The sequence below is a fragment of the Pongo pygmaeus genome, chromosome X (assembly GCF_028885625.2).
Source record: "Pongo pygmaeus isolate AG05252 chromosome X, NHGRI_mPonPyg2-v2.0_pri, whole genome shotgun sequence".
In the NCBI taxonomy this organism is placed as follows: domain Eukaryota; kingdom Metazoa; phylum Chordata; class Mammalia; order Primates; family Hominidae; genus Pongo; species Pongo pygmaeus.
Genome location: NC_072396.2, coordinates 138080298 through 138107999, shown reverse-complemented (window position 1 = coordinate 138107999; position 27702 = coordinate 138080298). Strand labels below are relative to the sequence as shown.

Sequence of the window (27702 nt, the reverse complement as noted above, 5' to 3'; positions counted from 1 at the left end):
TCTTCAGGATTTCTCTGCTTAATTGAGAAGACAAAAGTGGGAATATGCAAAGCAATTATGTTAATTCTCAGAGTTTTGTCCGTTGTCTCAAAACCTTCTGGATGTTTCAGAAAAGTACAGTAAGGAAACATTTTTCTCTCTTTTCTGCTGGGTTGGAAGGATAGACTGTGGCATGTCAGCAAGTTGAAGTGAACATGAGAGAACCATGAACACCCAATTCATGAGATGTGTAAAATCATACAAACAATTAAATGACCGAAATAGCTTCTTTTTTCCCCTATGATCTAGGAAAGGCAAGGGAGAATAGATTCTGCTTTTATAATGCAATTATTTTAAGAACACGGTATGTTTTGAGAAATTTGGTTGGGGGCACAGTTCTTTCTTTTCTTTAATTTTTATTTCTATAGCTTTTGGAGTACAAGTGGGTTTTTGTTACATGGATCAGTTATATAGTGGTGAATTCTGAGTTTTTAGTGCATCTATCGCCCAAGTAGTGTATGTTGTACCTAAAAATTTCTAACACGAAAAAGTCTTTCACTGGTTTACATGGAAACAAGGAAAGACCTTCAGAATCGTCAATCTAGTAGTAAAGAGATTAAGTGAAAAAAAAAAAGACCTATATGCCAAAGTGCATATATACTCACACATACATATAAAACATGCACATCTCATTCTAGTCACGTCAGAACAGGCCAGTGGTATGCAGCAGTTGCTATACATCGCTCCCATGCTCTCATGCTAAAATAAGTTATTATTTGTTGTTGTTTTTTAATTTATAGGGTGGCTTTTCTCCAAAGGGCCCAAGGCAGTATGCATACAATTTTAAATATAGGATAGCCAATGCAAACATCAATGGGGAAATAAATAAATAAAATACAGAGCCAAGAGGAAGAGGGTACAGAAAAACATAAACAATGGACAATGGAAATAATATTCAGTAGCATTGAGTCAGGTCCGAAAGTCCATTGATTCAGGCATAAGTCAAACTAAAGTCATGCTGAAGGTGAGACTCAGTAGCTCTTCTCAGCCACTGTTATGGTGATTTGAGGGTTAGAAACTGAGGTATAGTCTTCAGCTTCCCAGCTCTCTCTTCTCATGGCTAGTTCTTCCTTTGCCCCTGTATTGGAGGAGGCTCTGCTTATGAAAGGCTGGTGGGAGGGAGAGAGGGACAAATAGGGCTTCGGTATTTGATTTGTCACTGTCTATCTCCACAGTTCCTGGTCCCCCTAAGACATTTTTGGATTTCATTTCTACTTTAGTTTTCCCAGGAGCAGAAACATGACACTTCATTTTTTCCAATATGGGGAACTGCTATGTTAGCCTGAGTGTGCCCAAGAATGAACATACTGAAGTATAATGATGCTTTGCTAGTATGGCAGTTTACATATTCTACCTTGCCTTAGATAAGTCAAGACTGCTCTTGGAAAGCCTTTGAAGGAGAAATAGATTATGCAGAAAGTGACTTAATTTGATATAGCATGAAATATTTATGGCAGCTAAGAATTTTTTTAAATCCTGGTAAGGCAGAACAGATCAGTTTGGAGAGTACCCCCATGTAATAATCTCTCTATGGACTTAGATTGGCATATTTTTCAGCAGCGATTTATTTTAGATGTAGTCTTTAGTGACAGCTATTTATCAGGACATACTCTCGTGGCAATACAGTAACATTTATCCCTTAAGATTATGGTGTCATATACAGTAGCTTTACCTTCAGAATTGAGTGAGAAAAACACAGCTTATGCTGCTGACGGATGGCTTAATACAGTGTGCTCCATTCAGGATGTGTTAGACTTGGTTGACTGTCATGTCTTAAGTTGCAGGAAGAGACATTTTCATGGCTCAACATTGATATGTCTATAGACAACCTGTTGAATACTGGATAGCTTATTACTTTAAGCAGATTGTGTCCTATTAGCGTACAATTCTAGCCTCTGTTGAGCTCAGTTGGATCATTTTGTGATACAAAGAAAAGAGCATTTGGGGGCCTCCAAAGCAGGTCCCAACATATCCACACCCTCAACAAATAAACATCACCTCCTAATTTCCTCTTGGAAATGTGATTCTGATGGTTGGATAAGGCCTGTCTCCTTTTACTATCACTGCTCCATGAATCAGAAATCTTCTATTTTAGCCTGGAAGGCTTAGGAGATGGAACCAGGAAGAAACATATCTGCTTTTAAGAAGTGAGTAAATTAACATACTAGAGCTTCTCTGCCCCTTAAGTATTATTGCCTCCTTCAAAGGTAGTGCCTTGGTAAGTGACAGATGGACTCCACTGATGCTGCCAGTCTTCCAAATAATTTTTCTACCTCCTTTTTGGAAAAAGTCTTGTGGGTTTATGGCTGATCCCTGCCATCTACAAGTTGTTGATTCTCAACCAGTTGATCATCAGTGGTGTAGGCTGAGGTCTTCAGTGAGAAGACCCTGAAACGTTAGGAAACATACACTAGGTGATTAATACATATTGGGAAGAGTGCAGTCTTTAGAATGATCCAGATAGATTTTTTTTTTTTTTTTTTGAGTCAGAGTCTAGCTCTGTCACCCAGGCTGGAGTGCAGTCTCACAATCTTGGCTCACCACAACCTCAGCCTCCCGGATTCAAGCGATTCTCCTGCCTCAGCCTCCCAAGTAGCTGGGATTATAGGCACGTGCCACCATGCCTGGCTAATTTTTGTATTTTTAGTAGAGACAGGGTTTCACCATGTTGGTCAGGCTGGTCTCGAACTCCTGACCTCAAGTGATCTGCCCTCCTTGGCTTCCTAAAGTGCTGGGATTACAGGCGTGAGCCACCACGCCCGGCCCCAGATGGATATTTTAATCCTGGTTCAGACGCCAGCTGTGTGCTTTGGGCAGGACATTTAATATGACATTCTGTTACCTTATTTATAAGATAGGAGTAATGATACCTACTCCACAGGGCTGTTGTGAAGATAAGTTCTGGCACATAGGCACCTAAATAATTGATATCTGGTGTTGATGTTGTCATTACCATTATACCATGGTTGAGCAGCCCATGTAAATGTCCAGAGTAAGGGTGAAGAGGTGTGGGCCATGTTTCTTCCCATAAAGGTAAACTGGATTTTTTTGGGGAAATAATGCGAGTCTTTGGGAACCAAACTGCTAAATGAGGTGGCTGATCAAGCAGGCTCATACCATTTGGGGTTCATTTGGAGTGAGAGGATAAAATAATAGGGCTGTTTCCGTCTTCTAACATTTATATTGGCTTTAAATGGGGTTTCCAAAGAGGAGTTCCAGGATTTTTTTTGTAGAGACTGGGTCTCACTGTGTTGCTTAGGCTGGTCTGGAACTCCTGGGTTTAAGCGATCCTCCTGCCTCAGGCTCCTAGGTAGCCGAGATTATGGGCATGTACCACCACGCCCAGCAAGAAGTGTTTTGAGTGATGTCAGCATAATTGTTGCAACAACGTTTGGGCTGCATACATTCTGATAGATTTATACACATTTGAAATCTGTCATGACTTTATATTCACCCCTCAGAGAGCATGTAAGTTGACTACTGATTGAAACAAGGCTGCTGAGTGTGATAAGTGTCCTGACGTTTTCCTGGTAAATTTCTTTTAGTGTTATCAGTGTCACTTCATCAGAACACCTCTGATCTCTACAAACAATAACACCCCCCTGAAACATTTTTGTCCAATTTCTCTGACTCAGAAAGTTTCTTTCTGATAGTCAATCACTGAGCATCAGTGAAAGTGGACTCTTGGGACTTGGAGTGTGAAGCACAGGGAAAGGTATGTTAGGGAAGCCTCTTTCTTGGGAGCTTCCTGCTAGCGGCCCTGCTCTTAGAACACCTCTGGCAGTTGTCATTGTTGTGGCTGTGATCGTTGGATTGTGGTGGTGGTTTTTCTGTTCCACAGGCCACAGGAAATGGCTGGCAAGTGCCACTTTCTTTGCTGCTACTGGCACAGTTCTTTCCCTAGGGTACAAGCTCTTGGTGACTTCTTTGAAAGAAATTTAGCTCTCCTATTTTTTGCTCTTTCTTCCTATACTTCAGCAAGTACAAAATCTTGTTTGAGTTTCTCTGATGATTTTTTACTGATAGAAATGTAGCCAAACAGTTGAGGGATTAACAAAAATCACACAGAGTTATGTGGCAACCTAAGGCAGTGTATTAGAGTGTTTAAACTTACAACCTTAGAGTCAGCAAAGCCTGGGTTTGAATGCCTGCTCCATTACCTATTAGCTCCTTCTCTTCTCTGATCCTCAGCTTCCCCACATGTAAAATGGAGTTAATAGTTTCTCCCTTCAAAGATTGTTGAAAAGATTCCAGGAGATTGCAAAGTGCAGAGTATAGTGCCTAGAACACAGTTAGTCTCTCAAAAATGGTAGCTATTATTGCTGTTCTTCAAAAAAACCTATAAAAAAGCCCTTGAAGATCTTTACTGGGAGATAGATGGAGCTAGGCCTGATATTGGCTCCCTTCAATAACCCATTCTTAACTTTTCAGGAAAGCCTCACCTATCCCCCTCTCATTTTTATGTTATTTCCTCTTTTTTCTGCAAAAACATCAAAATCCCAAACCTTGGTCGTGGTTGGTACAAATGGTGGGCATTTGAGTCCACTGGGGATCAAGTGAGAGTTATTTGCATCTAAGGGTATGCACTAGGCTGGCCTTGTTACAGCATCTTGTTTCACAACAAAGACATCTTAAACCATTTCTCCTATGACTGCTTTATAGAGATTAACTCCGGCAATCTTCCTAAATTACATTAAAAACCATGATGAGTCTAGTTGCAGGTCAAAAATAGTTGTTCAGTGCTCTAAAGTCCTTTCTGTCACCCTTGAGTTAGCCTTTGTAGAAAAGGGGAAAGATCATTAAAATCAGTCATCATTTCCCAATTTCTCAAGCCAATGAATTTTATTCTTTTACGTGAGTATGGCTTTGATCCATGGGTTTGTCTCCTTTATAATGTAGTTTCATTTCCCTGTGAAAAGAAATTTGTTTTAATTTGTAACTCCAGTGTCACAGGAGCTTCCTATTTTTTGCCCGCTCAGATCTTAGTGATCCACATGGTCAGATGGATCTTAAAAACTACCCAAATGAACTTTTTCTTGGTTTGAGCCACTTGTTGGCCCATTTTGTCATTGTTCTCTTTGCTTCTAATCACAGCTTTGGGCCTAGAGCTGGGATGAGTACCTGTTCAGCAGGAGCCAGAGTAAGGTGTTCCCACCTGGGGTAGGGATACAGCAGTTGGGGTTGGAGGGATGCGTAGAGGATTGCACTATGTAAGAACTCATGCTGAAAAGCTAATTTCCAAATACTATTAGGGAGCACTAAGACAAGGACCATCTTAGAATGGGCTAGAAAAAGAGCCATTGGCTAGCTTACCCCTACTTATCCTTAACATTATCTCTTCTGAGGACCCTGGATCCTCCTGTCCACACCTTTGTCTGGGTTAAGGCTTGCTGGCACCTTATCTTCTCTCTAGCATGTCCCCAGCGACACTATATTGCAAGCTTTTACATGTCTCTCTGTAAACTTCTAGTAGCTCCTTAGTGACTAGTACTGTGGGCCGGGCACAGTGGCTCATGCCTGTAATCCCAGCACTTTGGGAGGCTGAGGTGGGTGGATTGCCTGAGCTCAGGAGTTTGAGACCAGCTTGCGCAACATGTCAAAACCCCATCTCTACCAAAAATACAAAAAATTAGCTGGGCGTGGTGGCATGTGCCTGTAGTTTCAATTACCCGGGAGGCTGAGGCGGGAAGATCGCTTGAACCGGAGAGGTCGAGGCTGCAGTGAGCTATGATCGCACCACTGCACTCTAACCTGGGTGACATAGTGATCCGCTGTCTCAAAAAAAAAAAAAAAGTAGTACTGTGTCTTCCATCTATAGAACCTCATTGCTTAGCTGTGCCTGCCATAGAGTAAACTCTCTATACATGTTTATTGAATTCGTAGGATGAACCAACAAACATAGTTGTGGGTAACAGACCTTAGTACTAGGCCTGGCTTCCCATGGTATCACTGTACCATTAGGCAGATTACTTAAACTCTATTTTGTTTTCTCCTTTTATGAAATTAATACCTCCCCTGCCTACCTCAAAGGGTTGCTGTGAGCCTCCAATAAGAAAATGCATATGAGATGTTTTTGAAAATTATAAATTACCCTCCATTTACTAGATGTTAGTGTAGAAGAGTAGATCAGATGTAGAGGGAAGTTTTACCTTGAATAAATGGAACACTGGGTAATCAACACAGCATTACTGGGCTCTCTTTACAAACATGGATCCTTTAGTAGCTTCCTGAGTATCTCTCTCTGTACATCTCTCAAGGACTTGAGGAATATTACTTAAAAAAAATTTTAAGCAAATCCACCTATCCCCATGAATTTTATTTTTAAACAAGTCAGCCCGTGGTGCTGAATTAAACCAGTTGGCCCTGGATAAGGAAATACTTTGAGAGATTGGTAGCATCAGTTTAAATTAATGAGAAGTCTGAGTGACAGATCATTTTAAAGTAAATGCAGTTTTATTACTTTCAAGCACATATAATAACAATGCTGGGAATTGAATTTGGAGAAAGACAGCATGTGTCAGAGAATCGAAGCATACAAATAAGAATCATTGATAATGAGGCTATTGCTGTGTGGCTGTCCTGCTAAAGACCATCCTCCTCAAATTGGCTAATGTTCCCCTGGAGAAGCTTATCTATTTAAGAAACCCCTATTTTTTTCATTTATAGGCATGAAGAAAGTACCATTACAAATTCCTATACATGGCTTCTGGATAACCCAGCTTTTTCAAACCCCAGTGGATAGCATCTAGCAGCAGTGCCCTGCTCTCTAGTTATAACAAATAATAATCTTGAACAGCAAACACCCTCTGGCCCCTACAGTGATCAACTTTTTCCAGGTTGCCTAGGACTTTCCAGGTTTAGCACAGAAGGTCCCAAGTCCTAGGAAACCCCCTCAGTCCCAGCAAACTGGGGTGGTTGGTTACCTATTGGTACCTATGACTCTTACAGCTACTAAATATAGGGAAAAGATGCAGTCATGGGGGTTTACATTGAAGGGGTGGAGGAGAGCTGGGAGAGCTGCAGCTCACCCATTCTGTTGGTTTCTCTGCCTTCACTTTTTAACTCCTCTTACCTTTTCCTCCCTGATGCATTTTGATCATTGCCGTCTTCCCTTTGCTCTCTCAAATTCTAAGGGTACAGTGGGACTTCAGAAAGCAGGACTGAGACCGTAAAGTGACTAATAATAGTAATAACTAACCATTCTATGGAGCTTCCCAAGTGCCACACAATATGCTAGGCAGTTTGTATGCATTGACTAATTCTCAACAACAGCCTTTTGAAGCGGACAATATTATTACCTACATTTTACTGATTCTACTGATGACATTGAGTAAATTACCAAAGGCCACAGCAAGATGGGCTTCAAACCCATCCAATCCATCCCTTACCCACAGCACTGTCCTGCCTGCCAAATGCCTGGCTTCTCTCCTGCAAGGCTTAAAGCCTTCTCACCTTCCTATTCTTGGTGGAAATCCTGACCTCAGCTTGCTTTAATCTGTCATCCAACAGACCTGGAATGAGTGTTCTGTCCAGCTTTTCTCTGGTCTGTACTGCTATACCCTGTCCTTTCCTTGTTCCCTGCCCAGTCTTGGTCCATGAGAGTAGAAGTACATTTCCTGCCTCTCATACCATGCTTCTCTTCTCTCATGTCCTCTCAAGTCTATGAGGCGCCATCCCCTGGAAGAAGGAGTTCTTAGAGATATTTCAGCCCCTTGCTAGAAAATGGTGTTCACCTGCCTCTGAGGCTAGCTCTCCATTTAATCTCCTCTACTCACATGCCTCTGATAATAAAGCTATTGCCTGTGCATCCCCTGTGGCGCTTTGGAGTCCATGCAAACAAACAAACAAAAAACCTTTGCCCTAGGCTGAGAGTCCAGCCTGAGTCCTAGCTCTACTGTGAACTTGTTGCGTGACCTTGGACAAGTCACTGCACTTCTGTTTTTTCTTTTACTTATAAAATAAAGGAATTTGACGAAATCACCTCTAAAGCACTTTCCACCTATAACAGGCTATGAGATCCTATAACAAAGATATTTGATGGGGGAGGGAATATGAAAGGAAAGGGAACACCATAAAGCTACCTTAATGACTTTGAATTTGATGCCTTCCCAAGTAGGCCAAAGTGAAAGTGATTCAAAAGGAGCCCCAGGGTATAATCATTCTCCTGACGACAGCAGTGAGCTCTTCATTTTACTCCTCCAGGTATTATTGGAGCTACAGGGGAGCAGGTAGGTTGGCTGTTTGAAATGTCAGAGTTGTTCTCGATTTCTAATGTTGGAGAGTTTGGGGTGAAACTCACATAATTAAACCTTAAAGAAAATGTTTCCCCTATAGCACTGCATAACTCCGATGGGGCTTCTGAGCAGGAAAAAAAAATGGAATTCAATGTCTGTTGCTCCCAATAATATTTGACACAACTGTCCAGAATGAAAATTAGAAGCCCTCTAACCACAGAGATATATCAGTGACAGGAGAGAGACATTGGGGGAGTGCCAAGGGCTGAAGGGCAGGTTAAGAGCAAAGGAATACAAAGTGGCTAAGAAAACCAGAGGGAGAGAGACAATTTTCACCGTTTCCAAGACCCTCCAGGCTAGAGAGCTTGGGTAAATTTTGACCTAGTTTTCCTTGTGTGCATGGCTGTGAGCTTTTATTAAGTATTTATGCAGCAGTTTATATTTTACCAAGTGCTTTACAATCACTTTTATTTGGCTTAGTAAAGTTTTCCTGGAATCCCATCTACTTTATGGTCAGAAGAGTCATTTCTTGTTTGCTTAGCACCTCCATGTGTACAGCCTCACACAATAGGCCACTTGTTCCAGCAGGAGAGCAGGTGCAAAGAGTCGAGCAGTGGAGGGCACCTGCAGCTACCAGGGCAGTTGGAGTGGGGGGTAGTTTACACTTCAGCTCACCTTTTCTCCCCCTTTGTTATTCTTTTGTGTTATGTTATTGCTGGCAACTTGAGAGTGGCAGGGCAAGGCTTGGGCCTGTCAAGTGCAGAGCTGTCCTGCATATGGACACTGGCAGAGGTGGGCTCTTTCCCCTGTGCCAGTGTCTCTGCCCATGCCCACCATGGCCATGCACTTCCACCAGGCAAAGACTTGCTGAGTGTGTTTCTTTCTGCTGCTTCAGGGTTCTTGCTGCAGCCTTGGTCCTGGACCTCTGGACATGAGTTTAGGAAGACTATAGAAAGAGCAGTTCTACTCTCTGCAGACAAGACCACCCAGTGTTCTTGGACAAATCTAACACTTAGCTACCTTATTCTTGGTAGTCCTTTCTCCCTCCCAGCAACCACGGCAGCCCCCCTGCGCCAGCACTCTGGATTTTGTGATGTAGGATGGTGTGGCTATATAGATGGCTCATGAAGCAATACGGCTACACACTCTCAATCACCGGTTTGCAGTGGGAATCCAACGCAGTCATCAGTTGGATGTTTCCTTTTCTGAAGACCAGATTTGCCAAGGCAGAAACTAAATTCTGGTTTGTGAAGTCCAGACTGGAATTAGTAGGCCAGAACATTGGAAAATTCAGGACCTCCAACTACTAAAGTTCTGTGGCTGAGAACAAGGCTATGTAGATGCTTAATAGGTAAGTGTAGAATAGATGATGACACTCAGTGGAGTATAGAAAAGGAACTCTGCTGTTCTCTAGGTTGCCACTGGTTTCTAAAATGGTGTGATCTGGCAGGTGGGACACATTGACAGGTTTACCTCAAAGGGCCCAGTGTAACGTAGGTCCTCAGTCAGTGGCTGCAGATTTGGGGGAAAGGCCCCAGGGGCAACAGGTTGACAAGGGTTAGGCAGAGTAGCTTAGAGTCTCCATCACACAAACTGAGCATTGGATGAGGCCTTTTATCTCAGGTCAGTTTGGTAGACATTTATTGAGTGCGTACTGGGTGCCAGGTACTAGGTAAGGGAGTGGGCCTAGAAATGAATACAGACAAGAGCCCCAGTACAGAGTTTTGCTCAGGAAAACACAGCTGGCAAGAGGAAGTCATACCTGAACACCCAGGGCTCACTCAAAAAAACATGAAATACTGGCTTGGAGGAACAAAACGAATTCCAGAGTCTGGGGCCTGACAGGTGAGTCAGTTAAACTAACACTTTCCTGCCCTTGTCACTACTGGCTCGGGATCTGGGTAGGGCTAATTCTGCAGGTTGAAGGTTTGAGGCCTGGAAGTGACTGTGGCTAAGGCCAGAGGAGCTGACAGAAAACAGTGGCAGGAATGTTTAGCTTTCTTTTCAAGTGTATCAGTAGTACCTATTTGCATGAAAACAGTTTGTTCTTTTAGGCTGATCTTTGGCAATTTATTAACCACAGTTCAGCCAGACATCCAAAAGAACACTGAGGAGCCTTTCCTCCCTCTGTTTACTACATATTCTAGAAATGCCACACAAGAAAAAAATCCACCAGGCACACTTTTTCCTGTTTCAGACTTGCCTCTCTCCCAAACGTGTCTGGAGTCAGTTAAGAGTGATTGTTTAGGTGGACTTTGAGAGTCCTGTTCTTCATTTTGAAGATCACCACATCAAAGAATGGATGTTTGTTGTGGGCCCTGCAGGGACTGGAGACAAACAAAGCAGTGTTCTGAGCAGAGAGATTTGAAAAAGCATGTGGGCATTTTCAAGAGTCATCTAATTCATTACTTGTGACAGTTATCCAAAGTGGAAGCAGAATATTTTCTATCACTGAGAGGAGGAGTATGAACTGTGGGAGAAGGAGGGAGGGAAACAGGCTTCTGACACCCAAAGCTGGTCACTCGGGAAACTTTGGAGGGCTGCCCTGGGCCACAGGTGAATGATTAGTTCTTCTGTGAACTAAAATTAATTTTGAACCATTTGAACCCCTTTCTGATCATTTCCCCCTCAGATGATGCCCTGTCTCCTGGAAGGTTTGGGAGGGCACCTCTGCTAAAAAGTTTCTCTCAGCTAGGCTTAAATGCTCAGTGCCAGCCATTCACACATCATTGCTCAATCGCAATGGCAAAGAAAGTTCCAATGCTTTTTCCCTTGCCCATTTTCCCTGATGATAAGCCATTCCTACTCATGCCTTGACCCATACTTTACCAAGGACCAAAATAAGAGAACTGAGACTCTTACACTTCTTAAGTTCTCAATGTGGGGATGAAGGGATTTGAAGCTTCCCCTGGCTATTTATTGCAAAGTTTATTTCTTCTCTCTGAGGAAGCTCTTTTTTATTTTTTTTTAGAGACTGGTTCTCCTGTACTCCACCCAGGCTGGAGTACAGTGACACCATCATAACTAACTGCAGTCTCAACCTCCTGGGCTCAAGTGCTCCTCTTGCCTCAACCTCCCAAGTAGCTGGGACCACAGGCATGCACCACCATGCCTGGCTAATTTGTTTTTAAGTTTTGTAGAGACGAGGTCTCCCTATGTTGCCCAGGCTGGTCTCGAACTCCTGGGCTCAAGCAATCCGCACACCTCTGCCTCCCAAAGTGCTGGAATTACAGGTGTGAGCCACCATGCCTAGCAGGGGATTCTTTTCAAATAACATTTATTGAACATCTACTGCATTTAAGATGCTGCGTTTGGTGCTTTCACGTGATAAAAATAATAACAGCAGCCCTCATATAGAACTTTCTATGTGCCTGGTATTGTCTTAAGCACGTTATCTCAATTTGCTAGCATTCATTATATCAAATAATTCTCAAAAAAGTGCAGGTGGCATTATTCCTATTTTATAGATGAGGAAACTCAAGTTTGGCAAGGTTTAATTATTTGTCAAAAGTCACACAGCAGGTGGGGGCACCAGCTTTGAACCCATGTCTCTGACTCCAAGGCCAGTGCTCTTTCCACCACATGACTCTTCCTCCCTAAAATGTATTATGTACTTGCTGCCTCAGTAAACTATGACTGCCAAACTGAACTTAATCTTTTACAGCAATTATTGATCATTATTTTGAACGTCAGTTACCTTCATACAATGCCCTCATGTTGTTGAGGTATGTGACTAGTTCCTTGCCCCCTTGTTCTTTGCTATTCTATTTGGGGGAGGTAACAGCTTCATTCCTGTCTCACTAGCAGTGATGCCAATAATAACTTTAGTTGCTGTCATTTGGCCTCTGGGCCTCAGTTTGCCCCTCTGTAAGAGGAGAACATTGGGCTGAATGACTTTGAAGGTCCTTTCTAACTCTGATATTTTCATCAATTAAAATCTAACTTAAAAATAGGTAAAGAGGCTGGGTGCGGTGGCTCAGGCCTGTAATCCCAGCACTTTGGGAGGCTGAGGCCGGTGGATCACGAGGTCAGGAGTTCAAGACCAACCTGGCCAAGATGGTGAAACCCCGTCTCTACTAAAAATACAAAAATTAGCCAGGCGTGGTGGTGTGCGCCTGTAATCCCAGCTACTTGGGAGGCTAAGGCAGAGAATTGCTTGAACCTGGCAGGCAGAGGTTGCAGGGAGCTGAGATCACGCCATTGCACTCCAGCCTGGGTGACAGAGTGAGACTCCATCTTAAAAACAAACAAACAGTCGGGCGCGGTGGCTCATGCTTATAATCCTAGCACTTTGGGAGGCCGAGGCGGGCGGATCATGAGGTCAGGAGATCTAGACCATCCTGGCTAACCTGGTGAAACCCCGTCTCTACTAAAAATACAAAAAATTAGCCGGGTGTGGTGGCGGGCGCCTGTAGTCCCAGCTACTCGGGGGGCTGAGGCAGGAGAATGGCGTGAACCCAGGAGGCAGAGCTTGCAGTGAGCAGAGATCGCGCCACTGCACTCCAGCCTGGGCGACAGAGCAAGACTCCGTCTCAAAACAAACAAACAAACAAAAAACACCAGGTAAACATCGTGTCCTTTTGGTTTAACTTGAGTAGGACAAGAAAATGTCTGGTCCTAGTTCTCTGGACTAGAAGGACTTGGTAAATGAGTTTGGGGTGATTGAATAAGAAGTCTCTACCACACTCCTTGTTCTGTTATTCCCCACCCCCGATTATTGAGCTTTGAATTACACCTTTTTCCTTCTCTGTTTTTAAACACAGTTGGAGTCCTCTCCTCATTTGTATGTTCCCCTCAAGGACAGCCATCAGAGAGACACTGCTCTGGCCTAGTGTCCTGACCGCCATGTTTAGTTCTCACCAGCTTGCTTACACTTTGGGCTCTGCCTAGCTTGCAATTCTCACAAGAATCACTTTTGCTGTGCTTATTTACTTTTCTCTCTCTTTATCTCTAGCCTCTTCTGCAAAGCTTGTTTCTTCAGACTAACATTCAGGTGACCTCATCTCAAGCATTTTCTCATTACCTTCCCCTTTCTGCTGGAGGACTGTTCCCCACAGCCACAGACTCTTCTCCTTGTAGTGGGTGATACTAACTTCTCACTCTTTCCTCACCATCTGAAAAATATTCTTTGCTTCTCTGGGTTTCAGTGGCTTCCTGATTATGTACCGAGACAAATCTTTTAGTCCCTCCTCAAAGTAAGGTTGGAGACTGCACTGTAAATGGATTCTAATGCAGTTATTCCCTCATATAGCTAATGGCTACTAATGGAGATATAGAAATAGGTTTATATCACCAAACACCGCATGTTCTCACTCATAGGTGGGAATTGAACAATGAGAACACTTGGACACAGGGCAGGGAACATCACACACCGGGGCCTGGCATGGGATGGGGGGATGGGGGAAGGATAGCATTAGGAGAAATACCTAATGTAAATGACAAGTTAATGGGTGCAGCAAACCAATATGGCCATGTATACATATGTAACAAGCCTGCACACTTAAAGTATAATAAAAAAAGAAAAGAAAAAGAAAAAGAAAGAAACAGGTTTACATGCCCTGGGTTTCTTTCCTAGATTTTGCTTCCTCTCTACTGAAATCTACTTGTAATTTCTGAAAGGCTGTTGTTGGAGAACACAGGTACTTCTTGGAGTAAAGTGGATACGTCTGTTTCTAGCACCCTCGTAGCTTAACATTGGCTCTGAAGTAGTACTGCTATGCAAACAATTATGAAAGACATTTTTTTCACATGAAAGTTTTTAGATTTTTTTCACATGAAAAATCCACAACGGCTGCAGATAACATCATTGCAGCCCTTTACTTCTTCAGCTTTTTGCCAGCACCATTGGCCTTTGCGGTCCCCCTGACTTTCTTTATTGGGTTCTTGCATTCCTTTTGTTGCTTTCTTGAGGTCTTTTTCTTCTCATACAGGCCATGTCTTGCAAGTCTATGTTTGGGTTCATTTTTCTTTGCATAATCCAGGGAATCATAAATCATGCCAAAGCCAGTTATCTTGCCACCACCAAAATGAGTTCTGAATCCAAATACAAAGATGACATCTGGTGTGGTCTTGTACATTTTGCCTAGTTTTTCCTGTCTTAGGCACTCTTAAATTTCTGTCTTAGGCACTGTTGCCTTCCTGGGGTCAAGGACATCAATGACCATTTGTTTCCCCTGAAGTAGTCGGTTGGTCATGAACTTTGTAGTTCGGATAGTTACCGTGTCGTTCATGATGGCTGTCTATCCTCAGACAACCAGGGAGGAGAAAGACATTTTTATTTAGATATGTGCATAAATAAAGAAGAAGCTAATTGTTTCTGTCTTTATTAAGCACATTTACAAATCTCAGCTCTTTTCACCTTTGCTTTATTTTACTGTGCATTTATGTAAATTAACACTGTATCATGGATAAAGAAAAGGACGTTTTCTTAGGCCTCTTAATAGGATGGTTTTTCTACCCTGTTTTCTGGTTTGTCTTTAAAGCTATTTATGCTCTTTAAATTATCCAGTTTTTCCTACAGTGATTGTTGTGGCCAGAATGTGTTCCAAGGAAACAGATAAATCACTGAGTTAGGGATTACCTGCAATACTGAATCTTGTCCATAAGATGGCGCTCTGAGAATGTGAGATCTCTAACATTTTTAGCCATATATAGCTGGGCAGCATATTAAACTTTTGTGAAATCAGATTTTTTTTGGTGGGGACCTAGTCCTTCTGATTGGCTCTCAAGCACTTGGAACCATTCTAATACTTAAGGGAAGAAGGAAAGTGAATTTTCTAGCAGTTCCCTTGTCCTAAATCAGTACTAGCAAGTGTCAAAAATCAGCAAGATCTGTTTGAGGGACCTTTTAAAGAAAGGGATTTCTTCTAAATGTGGGACTTGTGATACTAACCCTATGTGTTGTTACAAATGTCCCTGTCTGGGTATCAGATTCTTCATCTACACAGTGAGCGGATTGGACCAGATGATCACTGAGAGTGCTTCCATTTCAAATGATCTACGTTTGAATTTGTTGATTTCCCTCCACTACACCATTGCTGCCTCAGCCAGAACAGAAATGAGAAGAAAAGATCGCCTATTTTACGCTTGTTTGACTCTATTCCTCTTCTACAAGTGCTCTCTTTGCTTCAACTGTCCCAAGACAAGCATGCCCAGATGTCCTGTTTTAATGAGGTTCCTTTTCTCTTTATGGCTTTTGCACAGGTTTTTCCCTGCTCTCCCCAACCCCCTCCCCAATCCCTAGCCAATCTGCCTGAATAGATGCATGTCCCCCTTTTCACTTCACAAATAGGATTTTCTTAGTATTATGACAGTCATCTTTGTGCTAAACAGATACCAAACTGGATAAAGAAGACGCCACATGTAAGATAACACTTCTAACATCCAACATAGCATGTCCAGTTAAGAAAACATTGGATTTAGGAGGTAGGAACATCTCTCAGTTTATTTTTCCTCCTCCACTTGCTAGTATTCATTGCCAGAACCATGTCAAAGCCTCAGTAGAGAAGCAGCATTTTGCAGAGGAGGACAATTAATTTAATTACAGATGAGTATTACTAAGTAGCTAACTCATCGTTACAATCCCCCATGGCCAACAGTGTCCCCATTCCTGACACCCTCTGGGCAGTCTGTGGAGAAGAAGAATTGGGGCCACGCTGGCTCATCCTCATTCAAGGCCTGTCATGAACCACGTGCTTCAGTGGCACAGAGCTAGCCTGAGGAAATGAAATGCTGAATTAATGAATTAATGCAAAGCTGCAGAGGCACCCTTCACCGATTGACTTGCCTCTGGGCTTGAAGCTCAGAGCACGCATGTTACATGAAATTCCCCAGGGGCACATCACACATGTTGCCTTGCTGTAGCCAAGATGACAAAGGCAGGGGATGCACTAAGACATTGTTATCCTGCATTTGTTTTCCTGTTGTCCTTAGACATTTGAAATCTTCAGATAGTCTTTGGTATGTGTCTAGTGGCATGGATGGTGGTGGTGGTGGATTATTTATTTCTCTAACTTCAACACTTTGTCTCCCAAGAACACAAGTATGTCACTGAATGGCTTTGGCCTGCCCACCCTGGCCTCCCAAAGTATGGCTATTAAATAGCCATACTGTCGGATCTCTGTGTAAGAGAAGAAACCCCATATACTGGGCTCTCTCCGGGGGCTCTTAAAGGGCAAGTCCAAGAATCTTGCTGAATAGGCCAAGAGAGCTTTGTGGCGATGCTGCTGGGAGCCTTGTAGACCAATATAAACAGCTCATCCATTGTTTCCTACAAGGAAGCAATGTAGCAGGGTGGTGAGGAAATGTCAAATATTTAGTCAACATCATTTCTCTCTAAGGAAGCAAGACCAGCATAGTGGTTAAGAACCCACACAGCTGGAGATGGAACTCACACAGCTGGAGATGGATTCTCAAAGTTCACACTCCAGCTCTGCTGCAGACAAGCCTGTGTGACTTTAGGCAAGTGACTTACCTTCTCTGTGCCTCAGCAGCAGCAAAAACAGGCTGCCAATAGGGTAGTCAGGAGGATTAAGTTCATGTTTTCTTTTTCTTCAGTGCTTCGAACAGTATCTGGCACAGAAAAAGCACTCAGTAACTGACAGCTAGTGTAAGTACCATGAGGTGCTTTGGGTGACTTAAAAAAAAAAAAAACTAACCAAGCCTCTGCCTTCAAAGACCTCACAGAGTACATGGGGTGGCAAATGGAATATACATAAAAGGAGCACTAGCAACTCAGGGCAGTGCCCACAATACATTTCAATGCGAGAGCAGTGAGGTCAGCATGACTCAGGGTGGTTCAGGGAGGCCCTCAATTCTCATCAGGTGAGGACTTCAGGCATCTACAGGAAAAGGTAGTGAGAACTTGAATATGTTCTTTGCCTCTGTTTTGAGGGAGGGTACAACTGATAATTTACATTCATGTTCACATCCTCACTGATACACTGTCTTTTTGAAATAGGCAGGTCAGAGTTACCTCATTGAAGAGTAGAAAATAGGGCCGGGCATGGTGGCTCATGCCTATAATCCCAGCATTTTGGGAGGCCGAGGTGGGCGGGTGGATCATAAAGTCAGGAGATCAAGACCATTCTGGCTAATAGGGTGAAAACCCCGTCTCTACTAAAAATACGAAAAATTAGCCAGGTGTGGTGGCGGGTGCCTATAGTCCCAGCTACTCGGGAGGCTGAGGCAGGAGAATGACGTGAACCCAGGAGGCGGAGGTTGCAGTGAGCCGAGATCGCGCCATTGCACTCCAGCCTGGGCGACAGAGCGAGACTCCATCTCAAAAAAAAAAAAAAAAAGAAAAGAAAATATATATATACATATACATATATATAGAGAGAGAGCAAGAGAGAGAAGGTTTCACTCTGTCATCCAGGCTGGAGTGCAGTGGTGTGATCTCAGCTCACTGCAACCCCCACCTCCCAGGCTTAAGTGATCCTCCCACCTGAGCCTCCTGGGTAGCTGGGACTGGGACTACATGCACACGGCAACATGCCTGGCTCGTTTTTGTGTCTTTTGTGGAGATGAGGCTTCACCATGTTGCCCAGGCGAGTCTCAAACTCCTGGACTCCGACGATCTGCCCACCTTGACCTCCCAAAGTACTGGGATTATAGGCATGAGCCACCACACCCAGCCAATATGGGCTATATTTAACCTAACAAAGTTGACTTGGTGACCTGATGTCAACCACCTAAGGTTTGAAGGAACTCAAGGGTGACATTGTGAACATTGCCCCAAATATGTGTTCTGTCATAAGAAAGCACCTTTAAGGAAGGACAGTGGTGATGGCCAACATAACTCTTATTAACAGGAAGGATTTCCCAGAGGCCCTGAGAAGTGCATCTGAGTCAGGCCCACTTTTTGTTTTTCTTTTGTTTTGTTCTCTTTTGCCTTTAAAACAACTTATGCCTGGGAATATAATGTATAATATGGTGACTATATTAAAGAATACTATATTGTATATTTGAGATTCACTAAGAGAGTAGTTCTTAAATGTTCTCACCACAAAAATAAAGATAATTATGTGAGGTGATGAATAGGTTAATTAGCTGGTTTGGCATAATCGTTTAACAATGAGTGCATATATCAAAACATCACATCGGAAGTGTACATGTATTTAACTTTTATCAATTCTACCTCAAGAAAGCTGGAAAAGCATTTTAATTAACTGCTATATAAAATCTCATTCGTTATATATTAAACTATTATAAATATTAAAAATGGTCATGGTAAAAAATATTTTAAAATATAGAAGGATATTAAAAAATAAGATTTCACTAGCATCTCCCTATTCTCACTCACTGAAAGTGACTGCTCTTATCCTTTTCTTATATATCCATCTAAAATTTTTCTGGGCATATTTGAACATGTATAGAGTATGTAAGAGTAATGCAAATGTAGACCCATTTTCACTGCAGATGCTGCTATTTGTATCTGTTATAATGTATCTCGTACTTGATTCCATATCAACACATACAGATCTACTTTGCCCTATTAATGTGCTCATAGTATTTCATTCTAACACTCATTACTTTTAAAATTTGGTTCAATATTTTGTCTGGCTAAGGAGCAAAGGATAGAGACATGAGAAACAGAAAAAAGTATTGAGAACTGTGGGAGAGGTATCAAGATACCTAAAGGATAGTGCAAGAACACAGAGTTTTTAAATAGTGCCACTAAACTTAAGCAACTATAGGCATCAGTTGGACCAGGACTTTTGGTTACTGCCTTGTGAAGTAGATGCAAAAATGGCAAGTTTTAGGCCTAAGCTACAGGGCAGCTATTCCCAACACTTCTGTAACCAGAAACCATGCTTAATTTGCTAGAGTCCTTTGAGGATTTAAATAGCACATGGATAGAGCGGAACAGTAGATGCTATTTCAACTTTCAAAAAGTTTGGCAAGCTTTTAAACCCAAAACTGTCTTTTAAAAATGGAGTCATTGTGGGATCAGGGAGCAGTGTTTAGTCCTGGTACTTTATCCATGGCTGGGAGATAAGAAATTTTAAAAAATACATAGCTAAAGGGGCACTTTTCTGAATGGCAGAAAATAATACAGTAGGACCACAAAGGATCAGCTGTGGGATTAATTTGATTTAATATTTATAATAGTTTTGGAAGCCGGAGTACGGGGCAAAATTGCTAAGTTGGCAGATGTCTTTACACTATTCTAATGAGGATAAGAAGCTTCGGGAAGACACTTGTTTTATAGGCGTGAACATAAAAGTGGTTGGCAAGCTTTGATATGAAAAAGACCAAGGATATGTCTCTAGGGACACATTCCTGAAGTTCATTTCAGAAGATTTATAATGAGCCTTACCTCTTTATCTGCAAATAGGGTCTCTGCTTCAGGCATCAGTAGGAGTTAAAGAAGAGAAGATGGAGTTGGTAGCATCATCAGAAGGTGGAAGATATTTAAACAGACCGCATTATATGAACATAAAAGAGGTGGCTAGTAGTGAGCTGATTCCCACCAGATAAAGAATGTTCCTTTATGTCTCTTTAACACAGCCCCCAAAGGCAATTGGTATTTGATGATTTGATGATTGGTAATCTGTATATTCATGAATTAACTTTTAAAGTTAAATAATCTGAATGTGTTAAGCTATCATTTTAGAAGAAATGCAATCAAATGTGCTCTTCAGCATCTTTGCTACAAAATATTTTCCTTCTCAGAGGATGACTTTTAATTATGAATGTCAGAACTAGATTTCCTGACCTCCTCTGTTAGCATGCATGTTTTTCAAAGTATGTCCTTAATATTGGCAGATACATTGTATCATGGAGGGGGACATCTAATAGAATGAGATTAGTATCTTCTGAAGTTGTGAAATTTTCAGTAATAAAGAAATAATGCCCTATCTAATTTTCAGTAATAAAGAGCTAATGCCCTATCTACCTCTCAACTTCACAGTGTGGTTGAGAAGCTCAAATGAGCTGAGTGATATGAAACTGCTTTGTAAAGTGCTGTGCAAAAATATGGTAATGTTAATTATTCTTTGTACTTTCATAATTTGGGATTAGAAATATAAATTGACTCAAAATCTATGAATTTATCCTTTATAGATATAAATGCCAGTGTGTGAAAATCAGTATACAAGGATGTTCTCTGCAGCATTGTTTATATTAACAAAATATTACAAATTATTGTTAATCAGTAAGGTATTGGATAAAGAAGTTATTACTGAGCCATACAGAGGAATAACAAGGCATTTCCATGTGTTCTAACATGAAAATATGTCCAAAGTATTTATTTAGTTTTAGTTTTTGTTTTGAGACAGGGTCTCACTCTGTCACCCAGGCTAGAGCACAGTGGTGTGATCACAGCTCACCGCAGCCTTGACCTCCCGGGCTCAACACTTCAGCCTCCAAAGGTGTGCACCACCACACCCGGCTAATATATATATATATTTTTTTTTTTGAGTGGTTCGGTTTCTTAATTGTTTTATTTTAAGCAGTTCTGTTTTTTGTATTAAAATACTGCAACTCAATATTTTTGTCAAAGTTTCCACTTTCTTATCAGAGACAAAAGCCAGAAAAATACAAAAAGTGTTCCTTTCCCTCATTTCTCAAGCATAACATCCAACAATTTGGCAGCTGGTAGCTGTTTTTGACAGTTGTGACTTGTATTTGGTGATTTAAACAAGATTACAGAGGCACTAAACCATAAATGTAGTTTCATTTTTTTGGTCATTACTATCATTTTACAAAATATTTAACTTCTACTTTGAACATTAAAATGTAGTCCAGCTTTTTAAAGCCGCAATTAACCACCATGTTTTTTATAGGACCAAAACAGTTTGATTGTGCTTTAAAAAATGATCATTTAGAATCAATTAATTAGAATTAGAAATGCTAATGCCTACCTTAAGTGGATACCTAATTGATTCCTAAAATAAAATTTTGGTCTCTTTAAAGATGTTCAAGTTGCAACATTGAAGCTGCTTTGGTGGTGCTATCTAAATGATAATGTGTTTGCAAATGCCAAATGAAAACTCTTTGTTGGTAAATTGAGCTATGTGCCGAATTAAACACACATCAGTTTAGGCATCTTCACTTTTCATTATCTTATCTCATTGGAAATTATGCATAATGTAAACAGTAGAACCCGATTCACTGATTTTTTTCCTTAGTTTAATACAAGTGTGCCTCACTTTAAGCAAAATATACAAAATGATTTCTGAAACAGGAGTTTCCTTATTTTTTCAGTTAAAAAGATTTGCTTACAGAATTTCTTTAAATAACAAGGCTTCTTTGGCCTGTTTAGAGTATTCAGATCACAGAAATTCATTTCACACACAACTTCTTTGAAATATCTACATTGCATAAAATGAGGCACACAGGTACATGTGCCCATTCCATCGAGATTGCCTCATTGTTTTGTGGTTATTTTATATTTTTCAGTTTGTCGTTATTAACACTTTAGTATGCCAGGTTCATTCACTCCCTATTTTAGTTGAGATGAGTTAGTGTTTCTAAGGAGTGTTTCGTAATCTCTTGTCCCAAACTAAGCTGGTTTGGGAACCCAGTGAGAGTGACTGAAAATTGAAATTCAAGTCCTGAACATACTTCCAGAACACAGCCTATCACCCTGTGGAGATAACACACAAACTATCTCAGAGGACCCCCACCTGTGGAAGTGAAAATCATGTGAGAGTCATAGTTCAAAAGAAAAAAATGCTGGGCACCATGGCTCATGCCTGTAATCTCAGCACTTTGGGAGGCTGAGGCAGGAGGATCACTTGAGCCCAGGTGTTTGAGACCTGTCTGGGCAACATAGGGAGACCCTGCCTCTACAAAAAACTGGCCAGGCTTGGTGGCTCACACCTGTAATCCCAGCATTTTGGGAGGCCGAGGTGGACGGATCACCTGAGGTCAGGAGTTCGAGACCAGCCTGGCCAACATGGCGAAACCCCGTCTCTACTAAAACGCCCAGCTAATTTTTTGTATTTTTTTTGTAGAGATGGGGTTTCACCATGTTGCCCAGGCTGTTCTCAAACTCCTGGGCTCAAGTAATCCTCCCGCCTTGGCCTCCCAAAGTGCTGGGATTACAAGTCCAGTCCAAAGTATATATATTAAGTGATACAAAGTTGCAAATCAGTATGAGTAGTATCATCCCAATTTTGGTTAAAATTACCTATTAGTATATGTAGGTGAAAACCTCTACATGTATATCAAACTGTTGACTATGGTCCACTCTTGGAAAGACAGATTGATGGGGCAACTTTTACTTTATGCCTTGTTTATTTTTGTACTTCTTGAATTGTTTACAATGAACATTATTTTGTAATTAAAAATATGAATTACAGATATCAATTTTGCCCTTATAACCCTGGCTACCCTATTGTAATTGCAAAAAAAAAAAGTATATAATGAGAGAGCAAAAGCCCTGGGAATCTTTTCATTTCTTTAAGAAAGCATTCCATTATCAGGATCAGGAGCAAGTAAAAAAGAGCTCAAAACCTTTTTCTCTCTTTGGCAATGGTGTTCTGGTATTTCCACATGATGAAAGCAAAAGGAATAAATGAAATCTGTTTCTTGTTTGCTTTGTTTCACAAAATGAGGAATAATTCTATGTAGAGGTCTGGAACCAATAAGGAAACCACCTCATTTGTGAATCACTGTCCCAGTTGAAGTTGGCAAAACCCCACACTGGAAGGCAGAATTGCCTAGTACTTTAAATAGTTACCCTTCTCATGATGGTGAGGATGTCCATTGCTACCTTGAAACTTCAATTCTGGAGTAAAGCCTATGGTTTATCCTACAGGAGCACATTAAAATCTTCCCTTGAGCTGGTGTTCTCTCCTCTCATGGAGAACGCAGAGGGAAGCTGACAGGTGTAATTTATGGTGCAAGTGATTTGAGAAAGTCTCCTGAATAGATACCCAGCTCCAGAGCCTACAGGAAATGGTGGGAGGAGGAAGAAGAGGAGAAGGAAGAGGTAAAGAACATGGAAGAATCTTTCTCCTTCAAATGAGTAGAAGGCTCACACACAGTGAAGGTTCATTCTGTGTGCTTCACTGTGATGACCTTGAACCTCCCCTAGCACAGCTCTAATTACTCTGCCTGGTCATTGGCCCTTACTCTTCTAGACTCCCCACTGGACTGAGAGCACAATAAGGGCACACAGACCTTGTCTGTCTTGTTCATTGTTGTATTCCCAACATCTAGGGAAAAAAAGGATGTTGAATATATTTGTTGATTGTTGAATGAATTTTTTTTTTACTGTAAATAGACACTATGTGGAGTGGTCTACTTTTGCACCATGAGGTCGTCTCATGAGCTTGTGGTCAGCCTGACTGTTGATGCCAAATACAGTCGGCTTTTCCTTTGTTTGGGACTTTCTTTGACAAACCTTTTCTTTACCTTCACCTTTACAGATACAGCCAAAAGGCGGCAAGGAATGGAATGAAAAACCAGTTCAATCTCCATGAGCTGAAAATGAAGGGCCCTGAGCCAGTGGTCAGTCAAATTATTGACAAACTGAAGCACATTAACCAGGTATGTGGAATGTAAAAAAAAAAAAATAATAAAAAGTAGAAATAACCGAGAGAGAGGAGGAGGGGAGAGAGAGAGAGAGAGAGAGAGAGAGAGAGAGCGCCAGCTTCCACTGTTCAAACTGTATTCTTGGGCTTTTAGGAAAGACGCTATTATTTCTTCAAATAGTCTGTCTGCTAGAAAGGACTTCTGGCCTTATTTTTCACCCCACTTTTAAATTATAAAGACAATATTGCAATATGAGGGGTAGCTTGGAAAATACAGGGAAAAATATTTCTCACAATCCCACTATTCTATCCCAACTGTTTTCATTTTTACATGTTCTCTTCTAATATTTGTCCAGAAAGGCACACTCACACAGACTTTTTCCATAATTAGAAATCTACAAGTGATTTGTAGTTCTGAAAATTAACACTATCTTGGAAACACTTTTCTTTTCCATGTTGTCACAAATCTTTTTGTTATTGTTGTTTTGTTTTGTTTTGTATTGTTTTGAGACACGGTCTTGCTCTGTTGCCCAGGCTGGCACTCAGTGGCACAATCATGGCTTACTGCAGTCTTGACCTGCCGGGCTCAAGATATTCTTGTGTCTCAGCCTCCCGAGTAGCTGGTACTATAGGCATGCACCACCATACCTGGCTAATTTTTAATTTTTTTGTAGAGATGAGGTCTCACTATGTTGCCCAGGCTGGTCTCAAACTCCTGGGCTCAAGCAATCCTCCTGCATTGGCCCCGCAAAGTGCTAGGACTACAGGTGTGAGCCAGCATGCCTGGTCCCCACAAATCTTTATATTAATTATTTGTCATGGCTGCATAATATTCTGTTGAGTATTCATCATAATTAATCAGCATGCTTTTGCTGGATATACAGGTTGCTTCAAATTTTTTGCCATCATAAATAAAGGTACCTCCTCATATATAGTGCTTTATCCTGATCTTAGCTTATTTTCTTAACATACTGAAGTTATTGGGTCAAAGGATATGAGCAATTTAAATGCATGTGTCCAAATTTGCTTTTCAATGAGAATGTATCTGTTTTCACTGCCACCAGCAAGACAGGAGAGGTCCAATTTCACTGCATCCTTGCCAGCTTCTGACTCACTGCCATGCACAGAGACACCCACAGATTCCCTTGACCTGTACACATAGTTTTTCCTCTCATAAGAAGTTTAGTAACAAGACACAAATAGAAGTTAGTTGTACCATCTGCTTATGATTGCTTTGTGGCCACAATAAAAATGCCACCAAAAAGGCATATACCAGAGTGACAGTGTTCCTGCCCCATGATCCATGGGTGGGAGGACTCTGGCATCACTGACTTCTATTTGTAGTTTAGGAAGAACTTAATGAAACTGAAATCCTTATGCAAGAACAGAGGTTTTAATACAAAGACATTGGTATGAGTTTTTAAAATATGGATTTTAGCAGTGAAATTTTTGTGGGTCTTAGAAAATACTTAGAAGGGCTTTCTAAGAGTAGTATATTTTTCACTGCAATTGGCATTGTGAAAGTATTGACAACATGCTTGGGTATAAACTCCTCTGGTGCCTAATAAGGTGCTCTGTACTCAGTGAGCACTTAATAAATAGCTGTTAGTGCTGCTGAGCACATGATAATGGCAGTGTCTACATAACTGAGCCTTTTTTTTTTTTTGTGAAAGTACAGCTTCACTAAGTTCTATCAAGCCTTGCTAGATATAGTGGGATGATTTCAAAATGCATCTCTGAGGGGATCAGAGCACAAACAATGTAAAACACTTACTGCTGAGTTGAGGGCATGATATGCTTCACTTGGGGACAGTGGTACAAATTATCTCAAACCAAAATGTGTCTGGGTGGCTATGTTCAACTGGTTAGACCCCAACACTGGTTAGGCCAAAATCTCAGTTTCCATCACTGTGTCCCTAATCCTAAATGAGGAATATTGTCAACAGGTCCCTTGTGTCAACAGACCTTAAGGATTACCTCCTATGTACTCAGCCAGGTGCCAGGGACTTTGGGGATTCAAAGGAAGTCTAGTCCTCTATCCTCACAGCGTCCTTGGGAGAGGAAGCATAAGCATAAGAAGTGGTTAAATAAAGATAAAGGGCAGCCTGTGATGCAGAGCCTGAAGAGGAGTGCTGCTCATCGGTTTTGGGTGGTATGATTAGGCTAGTGGGAAGATTGCAGAGAGGGGCAAGTGTTAAGATCTGCCATAAGCAATGAGTAGGGTTTGAGTAGGTAAAGACAAGCAAGGGAGGGGCAGTCATAAGAAAGATTGAGTGAAGACCTGTGGGCGGACCCCACCCTAGAAAATGGGAAAGCTGCATCAGACATGGGCTTCCATATGATCAGGCAGTCACTAAAAAATATTTATGCAAGTCCTTTTGGCAAAGGCTTTGGGCACAGTAGAAAGAATTTGGGCTTTGTATCCAAATGGATCTGAATTCAGTTATAGATTTTACTAGGCACATAACTTTGAGTAAATCAGTTAACCTCTCTGAGCTTTAGTTCTCTCATCTGTATTATGGTAAAGATATCAAAAACTCCAGTGTATATCTATTATATACATATATATAATATGTACACATAGATATATGTAATTGCATGTGCATGACAGGCACTTAATATATGGCAGTTAGTTGTGAGGACTGTGTTTAGGATTTTCTCTATAGGCAAGACTTGAGTTTGAAAGGGAGTTCCAGTACTTTCTGCCAGTCTAATTCTTCTCCCCCAGTTTTGTATGTTTGTAGATCCCTTTGATGGATCTCTTCTTTCTCTCCCATATTGTCTCCTTCTTTTCCTCTCCTCTAACTTTCAGCCACAAAAGCTGAAACCAGCTGACAGGTAGGGAGGTGTACATAGAGTGAGAAAGGTCGCTATTACAATTCCTTTTTCCTACCTCTGGCCATGAATAAGTGTATGAACATTTTCAGTTTCTATACAAATGCCATTGAGCAGCCAATTAATTCTCATTGATAAACCAGTTTTACCTGTTTCAGTTGAGCTGTTAAAATTGGTTGGACTCCAAACACCCACATTGATTTTTTTTCTCATCTGTGTTGCTTTATATAGCCAAAACACATTTTTTCAGTCCTTAAATAAAATTTATATTTTGGCCATGATTCGATCTGAAAGTGAGATGCTTCAGGGAAGTCATAAAGAAGAAAGTCATGATGATGATGATGATGTCGGTGATGATGATAATGATAATGTGTTGTCTTTGTATAGCATTTACTCATATTTCAAAGTGATGCCATGTTCTAAAGTCTAACTGCTTAGGAAAAAAATCCAACTTGGAATTATGTAAGATATAAAACTGTGACAGACTCTTTTCAAGAACTCATTATTACTCTTAAACCTTATCTCATTTTCACTGTTTTTTGGAAGGTAAGGGATAAATAATGTTTGTCCTTTTTATAGTTAGAGAAACTGAGGCAGAAATCCATTAATGGCTGTATAGACATACTGCCAAAAGATCCAGTGAGTTCAGTTGAAAACTCAATCAATCATCCAGATGTTTCCTATACACTGCCAAACATCTGGATTCACTGAATGCCTGACTAAATCGGCCTAAAGCTTTGGTGATAGGGAGGAAGAATCAAGTTAACTTTCCAAGTTCACATGTAATTGAGTGGTGAATCTGAGAATGTGATGTTATTTTCCTAAGCCCCTTGCTCGGTGCTGCATCTATTAAAACTACAATAGCATGCTCCAACATACATATTTATAAATACAGAGATACTTCTCTCTCTCTCTCTCTCTCTCTCTCTCTCTCTCTCTGTCTCTCTGCATGTATGCCCCATGTATGTCCATCCAGATGAACTATAGCTAGGCCATTTATGAGCACATCCCAAAATAGCTTTTCACTTTGTTTCCTGGGAATTCTCAACTGCCTGCCTCCTTGCAGGTTATGGTTACTGTTGATAGCGCTGGAAATAATATACCCACTA

The 27702-nt window shown here is 41.2% G+C and overlaps 1 protein-coding gene and 1 pseudogene across 1 annotated transcript in view; one reads left to right on the top strand and one right to left on the bottom strand.

The window, feature by feature from the left end:
- Positions 1-27702, top strand: part of GPC3 (glypican 3) — a 463650-nt gene that overhangs the window by 314944 nt on the left and 121004 nt on the right. The window contains exon 6 of the mRNA XM_054471390.2: positions 23654-23774. Within this exon, the coding sequence (XP_054327365.1) occupies positions 23654-23774 (121 nt within the window). The remainder of the gene's footprint in view (positions 1-23653; positions 23775-27702) is intronic.
- LOC129024384 (small ribosomal subunit protein eS24-like) lies at positions 14090-14503 on the bottom strand (annotated as a pseudogene).